Source organism: Cetorhinus maximus, chromosome 30, assembly GCF_964194155.1.
Source record: "Cetorhinus maximus chromosome 30, sCetMax3.hap1.1, whole genome shotgun sequence".
Taxonomy (NCBI): domain Eukaryota; kingdom Metazoa; phylum Chordata; class Chondrichthyes; order Lamniformes; family Cetorhinidae; genus Cetorhinus; species Cetorhinus maximus.
The window spans coordinates 6,315,248-6,337,944 of NC_135908.1; the positions used below are offsets into that span (position 1 = coordinate 6,315,248).

The 22,697-nt window shown below is 48.0% G+C and overlaps 1 protein-coding gene across 2 annotated transcripts in view; it reads left to right on the forward strand.

The window, feature by feature from the left end:
* shf (Src homology 2 domain containing F) overlaps nucleotides 1-21,603 on the forward strand; it is a 208,533-nt gene extending 186,930 nt beyond the window's left edge. For both annotated transcript variants that reach the window (XM_078532370.1, XM_078532371.1), the window contains one exon: nucleotides 20,240-21,603. In XM_078532370.1, the coding sequence (XP_078388496.1) occupies nucleotides 20,240-20,426 (187 nt within the window). In that variant the 3' untranslated portion in view covers nucleotides 20,427-21,603. The remainder of the gene's footprint in view (nucleotides 1-20,239) is intronic.
* The last annotated feature ends 1,094 nt before the right edge of the window (nucleotides 21,604-22,697 follow it).

A 22,697-nucleotide genomic window follows, 5' to 3' on the forward strand; every position in this document is an offset into this window, starting at 1 on the left:
GCTTTCCCACCACTAATGTTAAGACGCCTGGACGGTGCTGGGTTTATCCTTACACCCTGTTGGCAGGAGCAGGACTAGGCCACACGGCCCTTCGAACCTGCTCCACAATTCAATAAGATCCTGGCTGATCATCTACATCGCTTCCCCTCTCTATCCCCATATCCACTGATACCCTGAGTGACTAATATTCTGTCGACCCCAGTCTTGAATGACCCAACAACTGAGTCTCCACTGGGGTAGAGAATTCCAAAGATTCACAACCCTCTGAGCGAAAAATTTCTCCTCCTCTTGTTCAAAGTGGCCGATCCCCTACCCTGAGCCTGTGATGTCTTGTTCTAGACTCTCCAGCCAGGGGCTAACAGTCTCTCGGCATCTACCCTGTCATATCCTCTACATATTTCAAAAAGAAACGTGTGGAGCTCATTGATCCCTCTATGTTCAATTTATCCCACAAGCTATTAAAACTCAAGCTTGATGTCACTGCGTCATGAGCCGCATTATTGTTTTCCTCTTGCTATCGTGCAGGCTCTGTTGATCGCTCTGAGTCAGAAGGTTGTGTGTTCAAGTCCCACCTACACTGGCACCTGAAGTGCAGGAGTGCTGCACTGCCGGGGGTACCTGTGGAACACCTTGGGCCGTCTTACTATGTAAAAAGGCGTTACATATAAGCACAAGTTGTTGAGAGAGGTGGAGAAGGCTGGGCTCTGTCTGTACTGTGTGCCCTGTCCCTTCAGCTCTGTCTTTCAATCTTAAGAGAGTGTAAGGTGCGCTCAGCAGTGAGTGTGAACAGGAGTTATGGTGAGGTGGAAAATTCTGTATCTCGGTTTTCCACATTGTTAGAGCACAAGAAAGTTCACAGCACAAAAGGGATTGACTGATACAAAACTGTCCCTCTCGCAGTCTCAGTGCCTCACTTGTGCTTTTACCAAAACATTGTTTAGTTGGCAAGTTTGAGGCTGTGTGTGTGTGTTTGTATCTGTGTGTGTGTGTGCATGGGTGTCTGTGCACATGTGTGTCTGTGCTTGTGTGTGTGTCTGTGCACGTTTGTGTCTGTGTGCATGTGTATGTGTGTGTCTTTGTGTTTGTGTCTCTGTGTGTGTCTGTGTGCATGTGCCTGTGTGTCTGTATTTGTGTGTGTCTGTGCGTGTGTTGTCGGTGTTTCTGTGTGTGCGCATGTGTCTGTCTGTTTGTGTTTGTGTGTCTGTGCACGTGTGTGTGCCTGTACATGTGTGTGTGTGTGTCTATGTATCTGTGTGTGTGTGTGTGTGTGTTTGCATGTGTATGTGTGTCTCTCTGTTTGTGTGTGTGTTTATGTATGTCTGTCTGTCTGTGTGTGTGTGTTGGTGTGTGTGTGTGTATGCATGTGTATGTGTGTCTCTCTGTTTGTGTGTGTGTTTATGTATGTCTGTCTGTCTGTGTGTGTGTGTTGGTGTGTGTGTGTATGCATGTGTATGTGTGTCTCTCTGTTTGTGTGTGTGTCTATGTATGTCTGTCTGTGTATGTGTGTGTGTATGCACATGTGTGTGTGTGTATGCACATGTGTGCGTGTGTATATGTATGTCTCTGTGTGTGTGTGTCTCTGTTTGTGTGTGTGTGTGTGTGTGTGTGTGGACTGAGAAGTCAGAGTAACTACTTTAGACTTTAGGGGCAGAATTTTGCCCTTGATGGGTTGGTGGGCCCCACCAGCTCGGCGGTGGGCAGGCAGCCGATCACTGCTGCCAAAACGGGCCCCGCCGCCATTTTAAGTGGGCGGGTCAATTAAGGCCCGCCCGGCGGGAAGCGCTATGTACTCCCTGTGCGGGGTGGGGGAGGGATTCCCCAACTGTCAGAGTGCGCTCTTTCACACATGCGCAGGAGAGAGCGCACATCTCCCTGAGACTAAGTGCTGCCTCAGGGAGATCGCTGACAGTGTTTGAAACTTTAAAAATAGAAAAATAAAAAAATCATTAACATGTCCCCCTCATGTGACAATGTCACACGAGATGGGACATGTTAATAAATATCACAAAAACTTTTATTAAACTTTTTTAAAACAGATATGAAACCGCTGGGGCTCCTGGCCTGGCCGCCAGCCTTAAGGTTGGACAGACAGGGCCTTTAATTGATTTAACTACCTTGTCAATAGCCTCAATTGGCCATTGACAGGTCGGCGAGCGGACAGGTGATTGCGCTGTCCACCCGCCTTCCCGGATATTTAAATGGGGTGGGGTGACATTGGGGGTTCCTCCAACGTCATTTTCCGTGTCAGCGAGTGGGCCCCGCCCCCAAATCGCCGACAGGAAAATTCTGCCCTAGAGCTCTGTTAAAGAGAGACTGTGGAGCAATGAGTGGCATTCTCCTGAGCTCCTTTGGAAACGTGAAGGAGCTGCCAGTGAAAGGCTGGCGTGTGTCATTTCACGGTGCTACCCTGGCCTCTGCTGCTTCATGCCAGTGACACTTACTGCCCCTAAAATAAGGTTTGGTAATATTAATTTGCAATTCTTCAGAGCCATCGTCTTTTACTAACCTCTGGCAGGGGACAGGAGGAGGCCATTCAGCCCCTCGAGCTTGTTCCGTTAGACACCTGCCCCTTAATACCTGGGGTTGGCAATAACCTCCGATTAAAAGTGAGCGATTAGCCCAGCATCAACTGCCTTTTGTGGAAGTGGGTTTGAAAGCTGGACACGCGGTTTAGAGGAGAGGTCGAGAAGGAGATGGTGTGCTCCACGCCTTCTGCACAGGTCAGCACTCGGAGGCAAAGGGGGGAACATTGGGATAGAGGCAGAAGAGCAAGAAAGGGAGGAACCCCCGAACTTGTAAATGCTTTGTACTGAAACTGAAATGATTTCTTTTGTTAAAATGCCAGTTTATGATTAATGACCTTATTAGTGTGAATATGTCATTCTCATAGTTTACATGTCTGTTTCTGCACGCTGAAGTGATGAGGATTGCAAAACGCCAGCCTCATCGTGTTTTTTTTTTGTAGATTCTCCGTTTAAAATACAAACATTCCGGAATTGCGAGTTCTGACAGCTGGAAATGAGCTCCCAGCGGGAGAGTGTTCAGCAGGGGTGGGGGCACAGGCTATGACAACAACATCTTGCATTTATGTAGCACTTTTAACATCACAAAATATCCCAAGGTGCATTATCGGTCACATATTCGACACCAAGCCGTGTATTGAAGCAGGGAATAGGTTTCGAGCAGCATCTTAAAGGAGGAGAGAGGGGCAGAGAGGTTTACAGAATCCTTTTGCTCAGTACTTGGGTTCAGGGTTCAGCTGAGTTTGGCCAACTGTTTCGAAAGTCGCTTCCTCTTGCACGTTTTTTAATGTATCCCGCTTTCTCTGACAGAATGGGTGAGTGTCCCATTATTATGGACAAAAGAGGATTTAATCTAAACAGCCTGTCCGTAAACTGAAAGGTGGTTTTGATTTTGATTTCCCCCTTTATAAGCGGTGACGTATTTCCCAACCCCTCGGTTTTGCTGTGATCCAATTTTCTATTAATAACCTCACAGCAAACTCGAGGTCGGGTAAACTCAGAGGGTTAGTTTATTCGCACACACTCATAAGCGGGAGGAGGGTCGCAACATTGCACCTTTTCACTCATACAATAAAAGAGTGGGGATAGAGAAAGAAAGATTTACAGGGCAAAGACCACAGAGAAGAGAATTATTGTTTCATGTGAGTCCAGAGTTCACAATGGTGTATTCCTTCACAGAGGTCAGCAGGTTGAAAACTGATGCTGGATAATTCACTTGTTCAGTAGAGATGGACTTCCGTGATGAGATAGGCACATAGAGATGAATTAGCCTTGTAGGCGATGGTACAGAAGTTAAGAAGTTCCAGTAGAAACAGTATAGGTTGGGGCCAGCTATTCAAACCTGGGCAGGGCCATTTTTCTGTGCTGCTGTTTGGTAGATGGAAAGATGGCAGACTGAGCTTTGCAGCTTCACCAAGGAAATATTATAGGTTCCACCAGCTAGGGGGGGTCATGTCACATGACTCCCACCTCTCCACTTTGGCTTGGACAAAGGGGGTATATCCCTTTCTCTGGGTTCCTGAGGTTGTTAATGTTCCAACCATTAAGAATTTGAAAGGAAGGTTGCAGAGCTGTTTGTCCTAGCAGACTAGTAGACTCCGGTTGGGCATGCTGCGTTCTGAAATGGTATAGTTCCCTTTGAATTTGATCTCTGCAGTCCACAGGAATCATTAGCGTCTCTTCAGAAATAACAAGGTGTGAATTTCTGTGATACTGCCAGATAGTTCTTATTGTTTGAGGGTCACAGACAGACACCACTTCTGCCATTTTCAACGGTCATTGTCCAGTTTTAAAATTTTAGAAATTAGCCACGATGATATAAATATATATATTTTATTAAAAAATATACAGAGTGAGGTCTTCGACCCGTCAAACCCATAATGAAACTGCTTTGAGTGCACTCTGCCCTCCTGGCCCTACTCTGCTCCACTGCTAGGGGCCTGGGGCATGGGCGTTGGGCCCCTTAGCCTTAACTCTTCGAAGCTTTCTGCTGGGGATTCCGTCTCACCACCCGCTGGATCCATATATCACTGTTCGGTAATGCAATCAGGATGGTACGGTACCTTCTTCTCCTGGCCCAGCACACAATATCCCCAGTACTTCACTGGATAATGATAGCAGTTGCATCTTGTAAATGCTTCAGCTTAAAACCCTCATGAAAAATGTATACACAGCCTCAGGAAGCTGAGCAGTCAATCCATCTCGCAAAAACGGCAGGCAGCAGTCAGCCCGATTAAAGTCTAATTAATTTCGAGGGGCTCCTTGCTCTGTTTGGATATTTCCTTTAATAAACCCGCACTCTTGAGTGACTATTTCCTGTGCCTGCTCACTGACAGAGTCACCTGCTTTCCAAAGTACCTGATAACCATTTACTAGTAGCTCTGTATTCACTGGGACTGTGTCTTGCTTCCAGCCTTTGGTCACTTTTCCAATCTGACAACGTCTCGATTTTAAAATTCAAATCTTTATTCTCAACGTTCCTCCCTATCCTCGTACCTCACTATCTCTGCAACCTCTTCCAGCCCCTACAGCCCTCACTATCTCTGCAACCTCTTCCAGCCCCTACAGCCCTCCCTATCTCTGTAACCTCCTCCAGCCCCTACAACCCTCCCTATCTCTGCAATCTCTTCCAGCCCCGACAACCCTCCCTATCTCTGCAACCTCTTCCAGCCCCGACAACCCTCCCTATCTCTGCAACCTCTTCCAGCCCCGACAACCCTCCCTATCTCTGCAACCTCTTCCAGCCCCTACAACCCTTCCTATCTCTGCAACCTCTTCCAGCCCCTACAACCCTCCCTATCTCTGCAACCTCCTCCAGCCCCTACAACCCTCCCTATCTCTGCAACCTCTTCCAGCCCCGACAACCCTCCCTATCTCTGCAACCTCTTCCAGCCCCTACAACCCTTCCTATCTCTGCAACCTCTTCCAGCCCCTACAACCCTCCCTATCTCTGCAACCTCTTCCAGCCCCTACGACCCTCCCTATTTCTGCAATCTCCTCCCACCTTCCGAGGTCCCTGTGCTCCTCCAACAGGGCAGCACTCTCTCAGTACTGACCCTCCGACAGTGCAGCACTCTCTCAGTATTTTCCCTCTGACAGTGTGGCACTCCCTCAGTACTGCCCCTCTGACAGTGCAGTGCCCCCTCAGTACTGCCCCTCTGACAGTGCAGTGCCGATTCAGTACTGCCCCTCTGACAGTGCAGTGCCCCCTCAGTACTGCCCCTCTGACAGTGCAGTGCCCCCTCAGTACTGCCCCTCTGACAGTGCAGTGCCCCTTCAGTACTGCCCCTCTGACAGTGCAGTGCCCCCTCAGTACTGCCCCTCTGACAGTGCAGTGCCCCCTCAGTACTGCCCCTCTGACAGTGCAATGCCCCTTCAGTACTGCCCCTCTGACAGTGCAGTGCCCCCTCAGTACTGCCCCTCTGACAGTGCAGTGCCCCCTCAGTACTGCCCCTCTGACAGTGCAGTGCCCCTTCAGTACTGCCCCTCTGACAGTGCAGTGCCCCCTCAGTACTGCCCCTCTGACAGCGCAGTGCCCCCTCAGTACTGCCCCTCTGACAGTGCAGTGCCCCTTCAGTACTGCCCCTCTGACAGTGCAGTGCCCCTTCAGTACTGCCCCTCTGACAGTGCAGTGCCGATTTAGTTCTACACTGGAGTGTTTTCCTGGATTTTGAGTTCAAATTTCTGCAGTGGGACTTGAACCTACAGCCTTCTCACTCCGAGAGTGCGCTACCCACTGAGTTAAAGTGTCACTGAAATGGAAGCTCCCGCTGTGTAATTAGGTTGGGTTCCACAGTGCTGGAAACTTCTCCTATTTGCTGTGTCTTTGTGTAGTCTAGTGTTTCTGGTTGCTCCTGATTGTTCTTCACAAGCATTCTCCCCCCAGAAAGCATCGCTTATCTTGTTTGAAACATTTCATAGAATGGTTACGGCAATCAGCAAAGTCCCAGAATCAAGTCTAGAAGCTTGCTGGACTATCTGTCTGTATGTGTGTATGTCTGTGTCTGTATGTCTGTGTCTATATGTCTGTGTACCTCCATCTGTGCGTGTATGTCTCTCTGGCTGAATCTCTGTCTGTCTGTGTGTGTGTGTCGGTGTATGCCAGTATCTTTGTGTGTGTGTGTGTGTGTGTGTGTGTGTGTGTGCGCGCCTCTGTGTGTCTGTCTGCTGTGTTTGTGTGTCTGTTTGTCTGTGTGTGTATGTGTCTGTCTGTGTGTCTGTTTGTCTGTGTGTGTTTGTCTGTCTGTCTGTCTGTGTGTCTGTTTGTCTCTGTATGTATGTCTGTCTGTCTGCGTGTGTGTGTGTCTGTCTGTGTGTCTGTCTGTATGTGTTTGTGTGTCTTTCTGCCTGAAAATCTCACTCCTCAAGAGATGGAAATCTGGGCTGAGCCGATTCTCTGTCTCTTTTTCAAAAAAAAGTACAGACTTAATCCTGGAGCAAGAAGCTTATGCATATTAAACCCAGTCAATTAGAGGATAATAAACCGATCCAAAATAAGGGACAGATTATCAATCCCACCAGCTTCCTTCATTCTTTAAAACATGTCGGGAATCAAAAAAAAACAAGTCACCAAGTGTAACCATAGAAATTCAGCGACTTTCACCAAAAATAAAGACTTCATTCCCGGAGCGAGGGAGAAGGATAACGCAAACTGTACCTGGAACTCTTGGTCCTGCCTGGAGGGTTTAACACGAGACGAACCAACTATTGAAAGCAGTTTCCTTCCGTCTCACCAAATCCACCTCAGCTATGGATCCTTCCCAAAGACTTCCATCAGCAAAGTGTTTGAGATAACATCGGAAAGCAGTTCACTTACTGTCAATTACTTGGCAGTTCAGTGACCGCTGTTAGGCACTCAGCCAGTTTCTTGCGCATGGCAAGATCCCGCAAGCAGCCAAGGAGATAAGTGACCAATTCACCGCGCCCTTGGCGCTGCCGGTTGAGAAGGGAATGTTGGCTCAGGACCCCCGGGGGGGTAGCCTACCCCGGACCTCCTTCAGAATATCGGCCGTGGGATGTTTTATATCCCTCCGACAGGGAAGACAGGGCCTCGATTCAGCATCTCATTCCCCCATTGACAACACTCCCAGCAGCGCAGCACTCCCTCAGCGGGAGTCCTGGCCTGGATTACTGTCTCACATCCCTGGAGTGGGTCTTAAACCCACACCTCGACCCCACTGTCCGGGAAGCACGCAGAGCTCCCCCTGAGAGACCTGATAGGCCCCCACATGGATGCAAGACTTGCTTCTGGAACTCTCCCCCTCAACTTGGCACGGAAAATCATTTTTGCCCCCAGAGCTGGTAAATGAATCCACTTGGCCGTAATCCACATCTTGCTCTTTGCTGGATCCTACCCCCTCCCCCCTTCGCTCAATCCAGTGACACCTGTCCAGCCACAACCCTCTCCATTTCCTGCCTCACCGCATACTGCACCGCGCTAGGCACCATCGCTACCACGACAAAGGCCCAGCTGAACCTGACTCGGTTGGGCCCGAGTTGAAGGTTCGAGCGGGGGTTGGCATCGCTGGAACTGGTGGAAATGGAACCTTTTCAGGAAAACTCGGGCCTTAACGGCTCCGCTCCTTTAAGGGGGGCCTTTGGCAGCAGGTGCCACTCAGGCACTTCACTGGACAGTGGCGAGCCTTCCCCAGGATTAAGGACCCCAGGGGCAGAAGCCCCACCTGCCCAGAGCTATTGGCCAATCAGAGTCTAATGCTCTGGGTACATGCGTTCAAATCCTACCACAGCAGCTGATGGGATTTAAATTCAATTAACTTAATAAATTCACTTAATTTTAAAAAAAATCTGGAATTGAAAGCTAGTCTCAGTAATGGTGACCGTAAAGCTATCACCAATCATTGTGAAAACCCATTAATGCCCCTTTAGGGAGGGAAATCTGCCGGCCTTACCTAGTCCTGCCTACAGGTGACTCCAGACCCACAGCGATGTGGTTGACTCTTAACTGTTCTCAAGTGTAATTAGGGATGGGCAACAAATGGTGACCTTGCCAGTGATGCACACATCCCATGGAAGAATTTTTTTTTAAATTGAGGAAGAGGGGTTGAGAAAGTGAAGAACTAGAAAAAAGGAGAGAGAGTCGGGGGGACAAATTATCTCGAACATACTCCAGTAGCTGAAGTGATAATTACCACATTGATGTACACACACACTGACACACACACACACACTGACACACACACACTGACACACACTGACACACACACACTGACACACACACACTGACACACACACACACTGACACACACACACTGACACACACTGACACACACACACTGACACACACACACACACACTGACACACACACACACACTGACACACACACACACACACACTGACACACACACACACTGACACACACACACACACTGACACATACACACACACACACACTGACACACACACACACTGACACACACACACACTGACACACACACACACACTGACACACACACTGACACACACACACACACACTGACACACACACACTGACACACACACTGACACACACACACACACACACTGACACACACACACACACACTGACACACACACTGACACACACACACTAACACACACACACACACTGACACACACGCACACACTGACGCACACACACACTGACGCACACACACACACACACACTGACACACACACACACTGACACACACACACACTGACACACACACACACACTGACACACACACACACTGACACACTGACACACACACACACACTGACACACACACACACTGACACACACACTGACACACACACACACTGATGCACACACACACTGACACACACACACTGACACACACACACACTGACACACACACACACACTGACACACACACACACTGACACACACACACTGACACACACACTGACACATACACACACACACACTGACACACACACACTGACACACACACACACTGACACACACACACACTGATACGCACACACACTGACACACAAACACACTGACACACACTGACACCCTCATACACTGACACCCTCACACACTGACACTCTCACACTGACACACACACACTGACGCTCTCACACACTAACACACTCGCACTAACCGCATTCACAGACTCTCACACAGACATGCATTCTCCCACTGACACACACTGTCATGCACTGACTCCCACAGATGCACTTGCACACACACACCCACACACACACCCACACACACATAGCCACACCCACACCCACACGTGCACTGAGTCTGGCTACACACACATGTGCACAAATACACTTGTCAGACACAAAAAAATATGTTTGTTTGAAGGGTTATGTGAGTCATTTGGCTCATCGCACTGCCCCATCTGAACATTCCTGTCTGACAGTCTGGTTTCCTCTACCCGAATGTCATGAATGCCTTCAGGGCATTCTCAGGGAGCCAGAGATTCCATGCTCTGTTTATTCAGTGAGACCTGATGCAGCTGACAAGAATTTCCTGAGTCGCTTTGAGCAAAGATACCCCCTCCCGGTCCTGCTAAAGAGGCCGAGCAACTCCACAGAACGTCGGTGTCTACATCTGTGACCATCATTCACAAAGACCCAGCTTCTTTCAATCAAACCTGCAGCCGGAACTGAGCAAAATATCATAAACACGCTCTGATCAGAACAGCTCCCGCAGGCTTCATTATACGTGCGATCTTTGCAAAAAGCAAAGTTGCGTTATTTATCCCAGGTAAACACTTCTGTATTTTACTGTCCCGTGGTTTATTAGGTATAAGCAGGTAGCAGGCTTTGCCTCTGGCAGTACTGGGGGAGTGCCACACTGTCAGAAGTGCCGTCTTTAAGATAAAACGTAAAATGTAGACTCTTTATCAGTTGCTGTAAGAGATCCCATGGCCACGACCTCGAAGGTGGGAAGAGGAGTTTTCCTCCGTGTCCTGGCCCAATATTTATCTGACAATCAACATCACTAAAAACAGGCCATCTAGTCAATATTTCATTGCTGTTTGTGGGAGCTTGCTGTGCACAAATTTGGCTGCTTAATTTTCTGCCATCGCACGTCGGAAGTCCGAAATCAAACAGATATGTGCGTGTTTGTGTTTCAGCTGACCTCATCCATGGTTGTTCCAGGCATTTACGATTGGACAATAGTGGCCTTGTGGCTGGGAGGTGGTGGGGGGGAAGAGGGTGGTTGAAGAGAATTTGAGCGAAGACCAAGACTTGCTTGGCACTAAGTGTTCTATGGTGTTGTGTGTGCCTGTATGCCATTGTAATGTAAAGGTGCTCAGCAGAGCAAGGGTTAATGTGGGACTGGAGAGTAGCCCTGTCCACGGTATGATGTATGGAGTCACATGGTAATAGACTGAGAGAACAGTCTAGAGAGAACACTCTGGAATCAGCCTGCATGGAGGTAACAGCACAATGCATGACAGTCACCTGGGATTTGTAAATAATTAAAGGTTAACAAGATTAACAATAAATGGTTTGTGTTTAAATATACAAGTTTCAAGGTCTCATCACTGAGACATCTAAAGAACCCATATTACAACACAAATACCTGTTGAATGTCCACAACACTGTCCATGTCCTTGCCTCCTTGGACTGTCCCTCTCCAAATTTGGCAGTTCACCATTTTGCACCAATGTCATTCTGCAAAGGTATTTTTCCAGCCAGTAGCGTGTGTTTGTCAATGTTGGTCAAGGCAGGAAGGTTCGCCACTGGAGAACAGCCCCCCATCCTCCCCCCCACTCAACTCCACACACCGCCATGGAATTTTCAAAATTCACCTGAACAAGATGGGGGTCTCCGTTTAACATCTTATCTGAAAGACGGCACCTCTGACAATGCAGCACCCTCAGTTCTGCACTGGAGGTGTCAACCTAGCTTTCATGCCAAAGCCTCTGGAGTGGGACTTGAACCCGCGATTTACAGCGTGCCTTAATATCATGAACTCCCTCAGCACTGATTGGATTATGTGCTTCAAATCTTTGTGGGTCTCAAACCCACAATCTCTGATTCATAGAAACAAGGAGCAGGAGTAGGCCATTTGGCCCTTCGAGCCTGCTCTGCCATTCAATATGATCATGGCTGATCCTCTATCTCAACGCCATATTCCCACTTTCTCTCCATACCTCTTGATGCCCCTAATATCCAAAAACTTATCAATTTCTTTCTTGAGTACACTCAATAACTCGTCTCCACAGCCTTCTGTGGTAGAGAATTCCACAGGTTGACCACCCTCTGAGTGAAGAAATTTTTCCTCATCTCAGTCCTAAATGGCCTGTCCCGTATCCTGAGACTGTGACCCCTGGTTCTAGAATCCCCAACATTCTCCCTGCATCCAGTCTGTCTAGCCCTGTTAGAATTTTACCCTGTTAGAGTTTCAATCAGATCCCCTCTCATTCTTTTAAACTCTAGTGAATACCGGCCCAGTTGAACCAATCTCTCCTCATGCGACAGTCCTGCCATCCCCGTATCAGCCTAGTGAACCTTCGCTGCACTCCCTCTATGGCAAGTATATCCTTTCTTAGGTAGGGGCACCAAAACTGCACACAATACTCCAGGTGTGGTCTCACCAAGCCCTGTATAACTGCAGTAAGACATCCCTACTTCTGAACTCAAGTCCTCTCGCAATGAAGGCCAACATACCATTTGCTTTCCTAATTGCTTTACTTTCATTGACTGGTGTACAAGGACACCCAGGTCCCTTTGTACATCCACATTTCCCAACATATCACCATTTAAATAATACTCTGCCTTTCTGTTTATAATGTATAACTTTCGGGGAGTTACTGGCAAGAAGCCAAGTGAAACAGGCAAAACTAATCATTAAATTGTCGTTACAATTTCAGTAGTGAGAGAATTTCAGGAAAGATAAAGTTTTAATAAGACGAAGAAAGCTGCATCATTCTTGATGAGCGTCGTATAATAAATCTCATAATTCTGCTCTCTATAGAGACCTTGTGCGAAACCTTGTAAAGGAAGCAATGCATTGATACATAATTAATATAGCTGGAAGTAAATTTCAATCAGTTGTGAGGTATATGCGTTTTTAGCTTGCGTTATTAAGATAGAATCTTAGAGCACAAGAGGAGGCCATTCAGCCCACCATGCCTGTGCTAGATCTTTGAAAGAGCTATCCAATTAGTCCCCTCCTGTTCTTTCCCCCCAGCAAACCTGTGCTTTCCAAGAATTTATCCAATTCCCTTTGAAAGTTCCTATTGAACCTGCTTCCACCTCCCTTCCAGGCAGCATATTCCAGGTCACAATTCGCCAGGTAAAAGAGAAAAGGAAGTTCTCCTTGTTGCCTGCCTTCTTCTCCCAGATAGTAATGCAAGGAGCAAGGGTAGCATTTTGTGCAAAATGTCAAATGCAGGTTCATGTGGAGTTTCTCAAACCATCTGGAGGCAGAACAGGCACGAGGGGATACTGTCCATTCACCAGACCTTCGGAGTTGCTTCTCTTAGGAAGCTGTCTCCTCCCAAAGCCTAAGCTCCCCTGGCCCGGTACCGAGTCACTCAACCTGGAAAACACCATTAGATGGTTCCAGTTAAACTAGACCAGGATTATTGCTACCGATTCCTGGCTGTTGACCCCTTCAAGAAAGGATGTTGGGATGTGTCTGACCTCAAAGTGCACCATTCCTTCACCTCAGGAAACACAATAGGTTGGGTGGAAGGCAGAAGGAAAGATTTGCATTTGTGCAACGCCTTTCGCAACCTCAGCATGTGCCAAGAAGCTTATCAGCTAATGATGTACTTCTTTTGGAGTGTACTCATTGTTGTAATGTCAGAAAACAGTTTGCACACAGTGAGATCCCAAAAACAGCAACGTGATTTAAGGTAATCTGCTTATTAGTGTTCGAGTCATAGAGGTCTACAGTACAGAAAAAGGCCCTTCGGCCCATCGAGTCTGCGCCAGTCAAACAAGTACCTAACTATTCTGATCCCATTTTCCAGCACTAGGCCCATAGCCCTGTACGCCACGGCATCACATCGACAATGATGTTGGGTACGAGATAAATATTGGCCATGACAATGGGGAGAATTCCCTTACTCTCCCTCAATAGTGCCACAGATGCCTAACATCCACATTGAGGGGCAGATTGGTTTAAGTTCTCAGCTGGAAGTCAGCACCTCCAACAGTGCAGCACACCCTCGGTGCTGAACTGGGCGCTTCAGCCTGGATTATGTGCTCATCTCCAGGAGTGGGACATGAACCCCACGACCTTTACGACTCACAGGGGAGAGGGCGACCCAACGAGACGGGACGGACGCTGTCAGGTGGCCTCTAAGCGTCATGAATGCGAACGGCAGGTTCAATACCCACACGGGGATGATACACGATACAGATTTGTTCAACCACAGAACAGGCCTCCTTTCGAGACCTTGGCTTAACTGGAGCGTTTATCAGAGATGACAGCTTGCTAAGTAAAACATCATGGTAATAAGATTCCAGAATGTGGTGAATTATATTTTATTTGGACAGGATCTTTAATCAACCTCTGAAAAACACACTGTACCCTGGGCTTTGTTTTATCCTGACACCTGAGAATATTTTTGAAACCTTGTTGAAATAAAAAGGAGATAATTAGCCCCACCGTAAACATGAATTCCCATTGGAATGGGTTACTGTCATTTTCTTTATCAAAAGAGCAGTCACAGTCCAACAGCACTAAAGCTGAAGTGGAATGGCAAGATAATTCAAGAGGTAGTTGCTCAAATGGCATTGGATTTTAAGAGCCTGTATATTTTTGGGTATGAGGCGCAGTGGGTAATGCCCCTGCCTCCAAGTCAGAAGCTCTGGGTTCAAATCCCACCCCAGGACTTGATGGCCAAGAAAGGTGTGTTTATAATGTGGTCCAATATCAAGTTATAAATCCTTCCATCACATGCCAATGACAGGCAGTAAGAGTGGGAGAGATTCCTGGTCAGTCATGTAATGGAAAGGATATTGGAGCCTCCACCATCACTATCTATAGCACTGGCTCTCCAAGTAAGCAATTCACTTAGTCCCATTCTCACGCCGTCTCTCCGTAACTCTGCGACTTCTTCCTTTTCAGATAAAAGTCTAATTCCCTTTCGGAAAGCCTCGGTTGAACCTGCCTCCACCACACTCTCAGGCAGCGCCTTCCAGACCCTAACCACTCGCTGCATGAAAACGTTTTTTCTCATATTGCTTTTGCTTCTTTTGCCAATTACTTTAGATCTGTGCCCTCTCGTCCCCGAGGTGTTTGAGCTGATTAAAGGATTTGATAGTCTAAATAGAAAGAAGCTTATTTCCTTAGGTAGGGATGGGGGGGTGGTGGTGGAATCCAAAGCAAAGGCCACAGCAACAAGATTAGAGTTAGGATGATGTCAGGAAGCACTTCTTCACACAAAGGAGAGTGAAAATCTGGAACGCTCGCCCCCAAGAAGCCGTGGAGATTGGGGTTCAATGGAACATTTCCACAGTTTTTAATGTCTGTGGAAAGAATGAAGGAGAGGAGGAGATGGTGAGGAGAGGAGTTCACACAGTGAGGATTGAGAGGGAAGGGCAAGGAGATAGAGCAAGGAAGGGGAGTTCAGAGAATTAGAAACTGGAGGAATTTTGATTAAAAAATGAGAGGGCAAACCCTATAAAGGAGAGAGGTGAAACATTCTGGTTTAGCCAAGTGAACCATAAGAGTGTCTAAAGTATTCCACAACACTATTCCAATGACGAGCAGGGGAGTTCTCCCCACGTCCTGATCGCCATTCATCCCTCAGTCAAGGCCACCAAACACACATTTTGTTTGTGTACGAATTGGGTGCCGCATTTATCTACACGACAGTGAGGACCTTTCAAAGAAGGTTAGGCTGAGTTTGGCACAATGATGACCTTCTCGCCCCGCTCCAGTGCCGTTCCGAGGGAGTGCTGCGCTGTCAGAGGTGTCGCCTTTTGGATGAGACCTTAAGCTGAGACCCTTGATGCCGTTTTGGGTGGATGTAAAACACCCCATGGCACAATTTGAAGAAGGGCAAGAGCGTTCTCCCTGGTTATTCTGGTCAATGTGCTTCCATTAACCGGCAGCCGTACATCAGCTGTTCATGTATTGCTCCTGGGATCTTGCTGTGCAAATGTGGCTGCTGCACTGACCATAACAACGGCGACTGTCCCTCAAAAGTTCGTCGACTATCAGGAGGGATGTCTGAGGATGTAACTCACGTCCCTTATTCCAACTTGCCCTGTCACAAGGCTGTGATAACCACGGACCTCCTCACCTCTCTGTGGTCTACATGCGATTGTGCATTTTTATTTTCTTTCTCTCTCTCTAGCTTGTGACCGAGCGGTGAATCCAGCAAATCCCTGCACTGCCTGTTATTTGAGGCTCGCTATGCTGTCACACCCCAGACTGTCAGTTCCTGGGGAAGGAAGCAGTGTTTGCTGTAGGAGCAGATTAGCCGCGTCCGGACAATGCTGCTGAAGAATGCAGGGTCACTACTGATTGACAACCTGCAAAAGGACAGCCAGCGAGGGCAAACACTGGCTTCCCTTACATTCACCAGCTCTTAAAGCTACGATACTGTCAGAGGTAGTCACCCGGTGTGGGGCCACTTAAAAGAGGGCCATCATATGGGTGTGGTCCGACTGGAGGCTGGTGATTGGTGCTCACAGTATAACAACAAGGATAGCCTGCATTTATGTAGCGCTTTTAATGGAGTAAGTTACCCCAAGGCACATTCCAGGGGTCTAATAGCCCCTCGTGCACGGAAGGTTAAGGGGTGATCTAATTGAGGTGCTTCAGACGATTAGAGGATGGCACGCCCTCCTTTTTAAACCAGTGTCTCCAGGAGCCTTGGTTGAGGGAAACCTTGAGAGTGGTGATCACCTTCTGTGCAACTGAGACTCGCAGCAGAAGGGGACACAGTCCACGTGAAGGCTGAGTCACTGGGGTGGTGATGAAATGCTGCATCTTCCACCTGCGCCACCAGTTGATCTTCTATCTGCACCTCTGGTCCCAGTAACGAATGCTTGCAGGTCACACAGGGGGAGACAGGAGGGCAGACGCTGTTGTAAAGGCATTGGGCAGCGTCGTCCACTGGTGCTCAGCAGATTCTCCCATTGCTGCGCTAACTCAGTAGCTCCGATATCAGACTGTGAACCCAGGGCAGGGTCTCCCTGCTCCTCTTTCGCATGATCAAAAGCCGCTGTCTAATCCTCATTACCTTCAACCCCCTTTTCAGGGTCAGAGAGATCCTCCATTGTCCGTTAGGTAAAGGATTGACGCAGTCCACTATCTTGACCCCACCTCCCCCTGACCGTAACTCGGTTCTCTCAAGGTCAGGTAGCTCACCTCTGTCATCAACTTACTCAGTGTGGCTGCTCAACATAGGAAGCCGCCACACTTACCACAAATATTTGGCACTTTCTGGCTCTTTACTGTTTGAGTGCAATGGTTCAGCAACTTTGGGGGGGGAACAGACCAGTGTAATTCTATTCTGACACTGCTGGATTCAGCTATAATCCAAATAGCAGGGACCAATAGAATCAGTTTGTGATTTAGGGAAATTAGCAGGAGAGTAATTTAATCTTTATACAGAGTTTGAGTGTCCATTTTATGATGTAAGTTGCTATGAAGAGACTCAGCTTGAACACTGCAGGATTTAGATAATTGAAATATAAAATCCCATTCAAACCAATATCCCTTCAATGTTCCTCACCTTAATTTTTGTGCTTGAATTGTTATTCTTCAGCCACTGAGTCACATTGATGCCACAGCACTGACAGACCCATCTCCACCAGTACTGTACCCCAGTGTTATACACTGACAGACCCGTCCCCACCAGTACAGTACCCCAGTGTTATACACTGACAGACCCGTCCCCACCAGTACTGTACCCCAGTGTTATACACTGACAGACCCATCCCCACCAGTACTGTACCCCAGTGTTATACACTGACAGACTCATCTCCATCAGTACCGTACCCCAGTGTTATACAGTGACAGACCTGTCCCCACCAGTACTGTACCCCAGTGTTATACACTGACAGACCCATCTCCACCAGTACTGTACCCCAGTGTTATACACTGACAGACCCATCTCCACCAGTACTGTACCCCAGTGTTATACACTGATAGACCCATCTCCACCAGTACTGTACCCCAGTATTATACAGTGACAGACCCATCCCCACCAGTACTGTACCCCAGTGTTATACACTGACAGACCCATCCCCACCAGTACTGTACCCCAGTGTTACACACTGACAGACCCATCCCCATCAGTACTGTACCCCAGTGTTATACACTGACAGACCCATCCCCACCAGTACTGTACCCCAGTGTTACACACTGACAGACCCATCCCCATCAGTACTGTACCCCAGTGTTATACAGTGACAGACCCATCTCCATCAGTACTGTATCCCAGTGTTATACACTGACAGATCCATCTCCACCAGTACTGTACCCCAGTATTATACAGTGACAGACCCATCTCCATCAGTACTGTACCCCAGTGTTATACAGTGACAGACCTGTCCCTACCAGTACTGTACCCCAGTGTTACACAGTGACAGACCTGTCCCCACCAGTACTGTACCCCAGTGTTATACAGTGACAGACCTGTCCCCACCAGTACTGTACCCGTGTTACACAGTGACAGACCCATCTCCACCAGTACTGTACCCCAGTATTATACAGTGACAGACCCATCTCCATCAGTACTGTACCCCAGTGTTACACACTGACAGACCCATCTCCATCAGTACTGTACCCCAGTGTTATACAGTGACAGACCCATCTCCATCAGTACTGTACCCCAGTGTTATACACTGACAGACCCATCCCCACCAGTACTGTACCCCAGTGTTACACACTGACAGACCCATCCCCATCAGTACTGTACCCCAGTGTTATACACTGACAGACCCATCCCCACCAGTACTGTACCCCAGTGTTACACACTGACAGACCCATCCCCATCAGTACTGTACCCCAGTGTTATACAGTGACAGACCCATCTCCATCAGTACTGTATCCCAGTGTTATACACTGACAGATCCATCTCCACCAGTACTGTACCCCAGTGTTATACAGTGACAGACCTGTCCCTACCAGTACTGTACCCCAGTGTTACACAGTGACAGACCTGTCCCCACCAGTACTGTACCCCAGTGTTATACAGTGACAGACCTGTCCCCACCAGTACTGTACCCGTGTTACACAGTGACAGACCCATCTCCACCAGTACTGTACCCCAGTATTATACAGTGACAGACCCATCTCCATCAGTACTGTACCCCAGTGTTACACACTGACAGACCCATCTCCATCAGTACTGTACCCCAGTGTTATACAGTGACAGACCCATCCCCACCAGTACTGTACCCCAGTGTTACACACTGACAGACCCATCCCCATCAGTACTGTACCCCAGTGTTATACAGTGACAGACCCATCTCCATCAGTACTGTATCCCAGTGTTATACACTGACAGATCCATCTCCACCAGTACTGTACCCCAGTATTATACAGTGACAGACCCATCTCCATCAGTACTGTACCCCAGTGTTATACACTGACAGACCCATCCCCACCAGTACTGTACCCCAGTGTTACACACTGACAGACCCATCCCCATCAGTACTGTACCCCAGTGTTATACACTGACAGACCCATCCCCACCAGTACTGTACCCCAGTGTTACACACTGACAGACCCATCCCCATCAGTACTGTACCCCAGTGTTATACAGTGACAGACCCATCTCCATCAGTACTGTATCCCAGTGTTATACACTGACAGATCCATCTCCACCAGTACTGTACCCCAGTATTATACAGTGACAGACCCATCTCCATCAGTACTGTACCCCAGTGTTATACAGTGACAGACCTGTCCCTACCAGTACTGTACCCCAGTGTTACACAGTGACAGACCTGTCCCCACCAGTACTGTACCCCAGTGTTATACAGTGACAGACCTGTCCCCACCAGTACTGTACCCGTGTTACACAGTGACAGACCCATCTCCACCAGTACTGTACCCCAGTATTATACAGTGACAGACCCATCTCCATCAGTACTGTACCCCAGTGTTACACACTGACAGACCCATCTCCATCAGTACTGTACCCCAGTGTTATACAGTGACAGACCCATCTCCATCAGTACTGTACCCCAGTGTTATACACTGACAGACCCGTCCCCACCAGTACTGTACCCCAGTGTTATACACTGACAGACCCATCTCCATCAGTACTGTACCCCAGTGTTACACACTGACAGACCCGTCCCCACCAGTACTGTACCCCAGTGTTATACAGTGACAGACCCATCTCAATCAGTACTGTACCCCAGTGTTATACACTGACAGACCCACCTCCATCAGTACTGTACCCCAGTGTTATACACTGACAGACCCATCTCCATCAGTACTGTACCCCAGTATTATACAGTGACAGACCCATCCCCACCAGTACTGTACCCCAGTGTTATACACTGACAGACCTATCCCCACCAGTACTGTACCCCAGTGTTACACACTGACAGACCCATCCCCACCAGTACTGTACCCCAGTGTTATACAGGGACAGACCTATAAAGGTAAAAATAAGTGGCCTTGGAGAAAGTGCGTGGTCTGGAACAAAGTTAATCGCTTTTTCGGAGAGCTGGTGTGATGGGCTGAATGGCTTTTTTTACAGGCTGTAACATTCTTTAATTCCCCAGTTTTAACAAACTTCCTTAAATTTCTTGTTTGCAGGAGTAACCAGGGATTCATGCACATGAAACTCACCCGAACCAAAGAGAGTAAATACGTCTTGGGTCTGAACAGCCCTCCATTTGACAGCGTACCCGAAATAATCCACTACTACAGCAGCCGCAAGTTGCCCATCAAAGGAGCTGAGCACATGTCCCTCCTGTACCCAGTGGCTATCAGAACGCTATAGCGATCGGGGGTCGTTTGAACAAGTCTCACAGACCTGATTTGTGCACAGATTCTTTTTATAGACACGCTCACTCACAGGCGGCCCAGGGATGGCAACCTTTGACCTTCATTCAGCCAGTGATGCTCCGTGTGCATGCCGAGAGTGACCGGGGGGGGCCAGCTTCAGAGTCTGGCCTCTGGGGTTCCTGCCAACCCAGCACCTGCCCGCCTTCCTCTGGGAGACCACTGGTTACAGCAAACTCAAGGCCTCCATTCCTACCTGGGGTTCCAGAATTCGGCCGCTGACTTATGGACTTATAAACGCTGAAACTTCTTGAAATTCTGGAACGTTGTAGGAATCTTTATCTAATGTATATTTATGAGGAGTTTTTTTCCAGTTAAGTTTTACAGGCAGATTTGAGCGTGTAAGGTCTGTTTCCGCTTGGGTGTGAGGGGAGAAAGCTGCTCCTGATTTAGTCACTAAATTAACAAACTGACACAGACAAAAGATGAAAAAATGACGCACTAGTGCAATAGGAGCTGATCTTCTAATAATGGGGACAGTGTAGAGGGAGCTTTACTCTGTATCTAACCCCGTGCTGTACCTGCCCTGGGAGTGTTTGATGGGGACGGTGTAGAGGGAACTTTACTCTGTATCTAACCCCGTGTTGTACCTGTCTTGGGAGTGTTTGATGGGGACAGTGTAGAGGGAGCTTTACTCTGTATCTAACCCCGTGCTGTACCTGCCCTGGGAGTGTTTGATGGGGACGGTGTAGAGGGAACTTTACTCTGTATCTAACCCCGTGCTGTACCTGTCTTGGGAGTGTTTGATGGGGACAGTGTAGAGGGAGCTTTACTCTGTATCTAACCCCGTGCTGTACCTGTCCTGGGAGTATTTGATGGGGACAGTGTAGAGGGAGTTTTACTCTATATCTAACCCTGTGCTGTACCTGTCCTGGGAGTTTTTGATGGGGACAGTGTAGAGGGAGCTTTACTCTGTATCTAACCTCGTGCTGTACCTGTCCTGGGAGTGTTTGATGGGGACAGTGTAGAGGGAGCTTTACTCTGTATCTAACCCCGTGCTGTACCTGTCCTGGGCGTGTTTGATGGGACATTAGGTGCCTGAAATAAAAAAAAGTTACCTTCTCCAGCAGTTTGAAGAACAGAAATGAAGAGCAGATAAAGGAAATTAATTGTGACCATGGTGGTATTTGATATTTGACTTTGTCCTTCACAGTCTCATTCCTGAGTCCACCCACTCTCAAAAACATTGACAAAACTTTACTCCTCAAATTTAATCGGAGCAGGAATGTGAAGGGTTTGGTACATTTGGGGAAGAAAGAATTCTTTGATGAAAACCCAGTGTTGAGTTGTGTTCAGGGAACCTATTCAGCGAAAGGGGCATGGAATCAGGGTAGAGATTTACTGATAGTAATTTCAGGAGATGCGCCCAGAATCTCTCCATACTAACTTAGTGGAGTCATATATTTTAAATGGGGAACTAAGCAATGTCTTAATTGCTAACACGTTTAGCTTTTGTCAAAATCACCAAGTTATTTCTACATTTCCCAACTCCTGCCATGTTTTGAAGGTACCAGTTTGCTCTAGTCCTTATGTGATTTGACAACCTGTTTAAACACTCCATTCCTTTATAAGTTGCACAGTAGTTACGGCTCAGAAACAGCCCAACTAGTCCATGCGGTGTTTTTTCTCCACACGGACATCGTCTCACCCTACTTCATATCCTTCTGTTCCTTACTCCCTCGTGTTTATCCAGCTTCCCCTTAAATGCATCTATGGTATTCCCTGCACCCACTCCCTGTGGGAGCGAGTTCCACATCCCCGCCACTCTCTGGGAAAAGACGTGTCTCCTAAATTCCTGAATGGATTTATTAGTGACTGTCTTATATTGATGGACTCCGGTTCTGATCTCCCCCGCAATTGGAAACATCTCTATGTCTACCCTTTCATAATTTAAAGACCTCGATCAGTGCACCCCTCACCCTTCTCATTTGTAGCGAGAAGGGTCCCAGTCTGCCCAATCATTCCTGATAAACTCAGTAACGGACAACACTGGACCGCAAAGAGGTGAAAGCCTTCAGGTAAACCCCCTGCAACAGAACAGCTTTTAATTTAAGCCCCACCTTTATCGGTAGAGGCAGTGTAGTGGTTATGTTCGTGGACTGGTTACGTTCGTGGACTGGTAACCCTGTGGCCTGAGCTGATGATCCAGAGAACGCGAGTTCGAATCCCACCCGTGGGGAGTTTGAGAATTTTAAAATAGCTTGTGTCG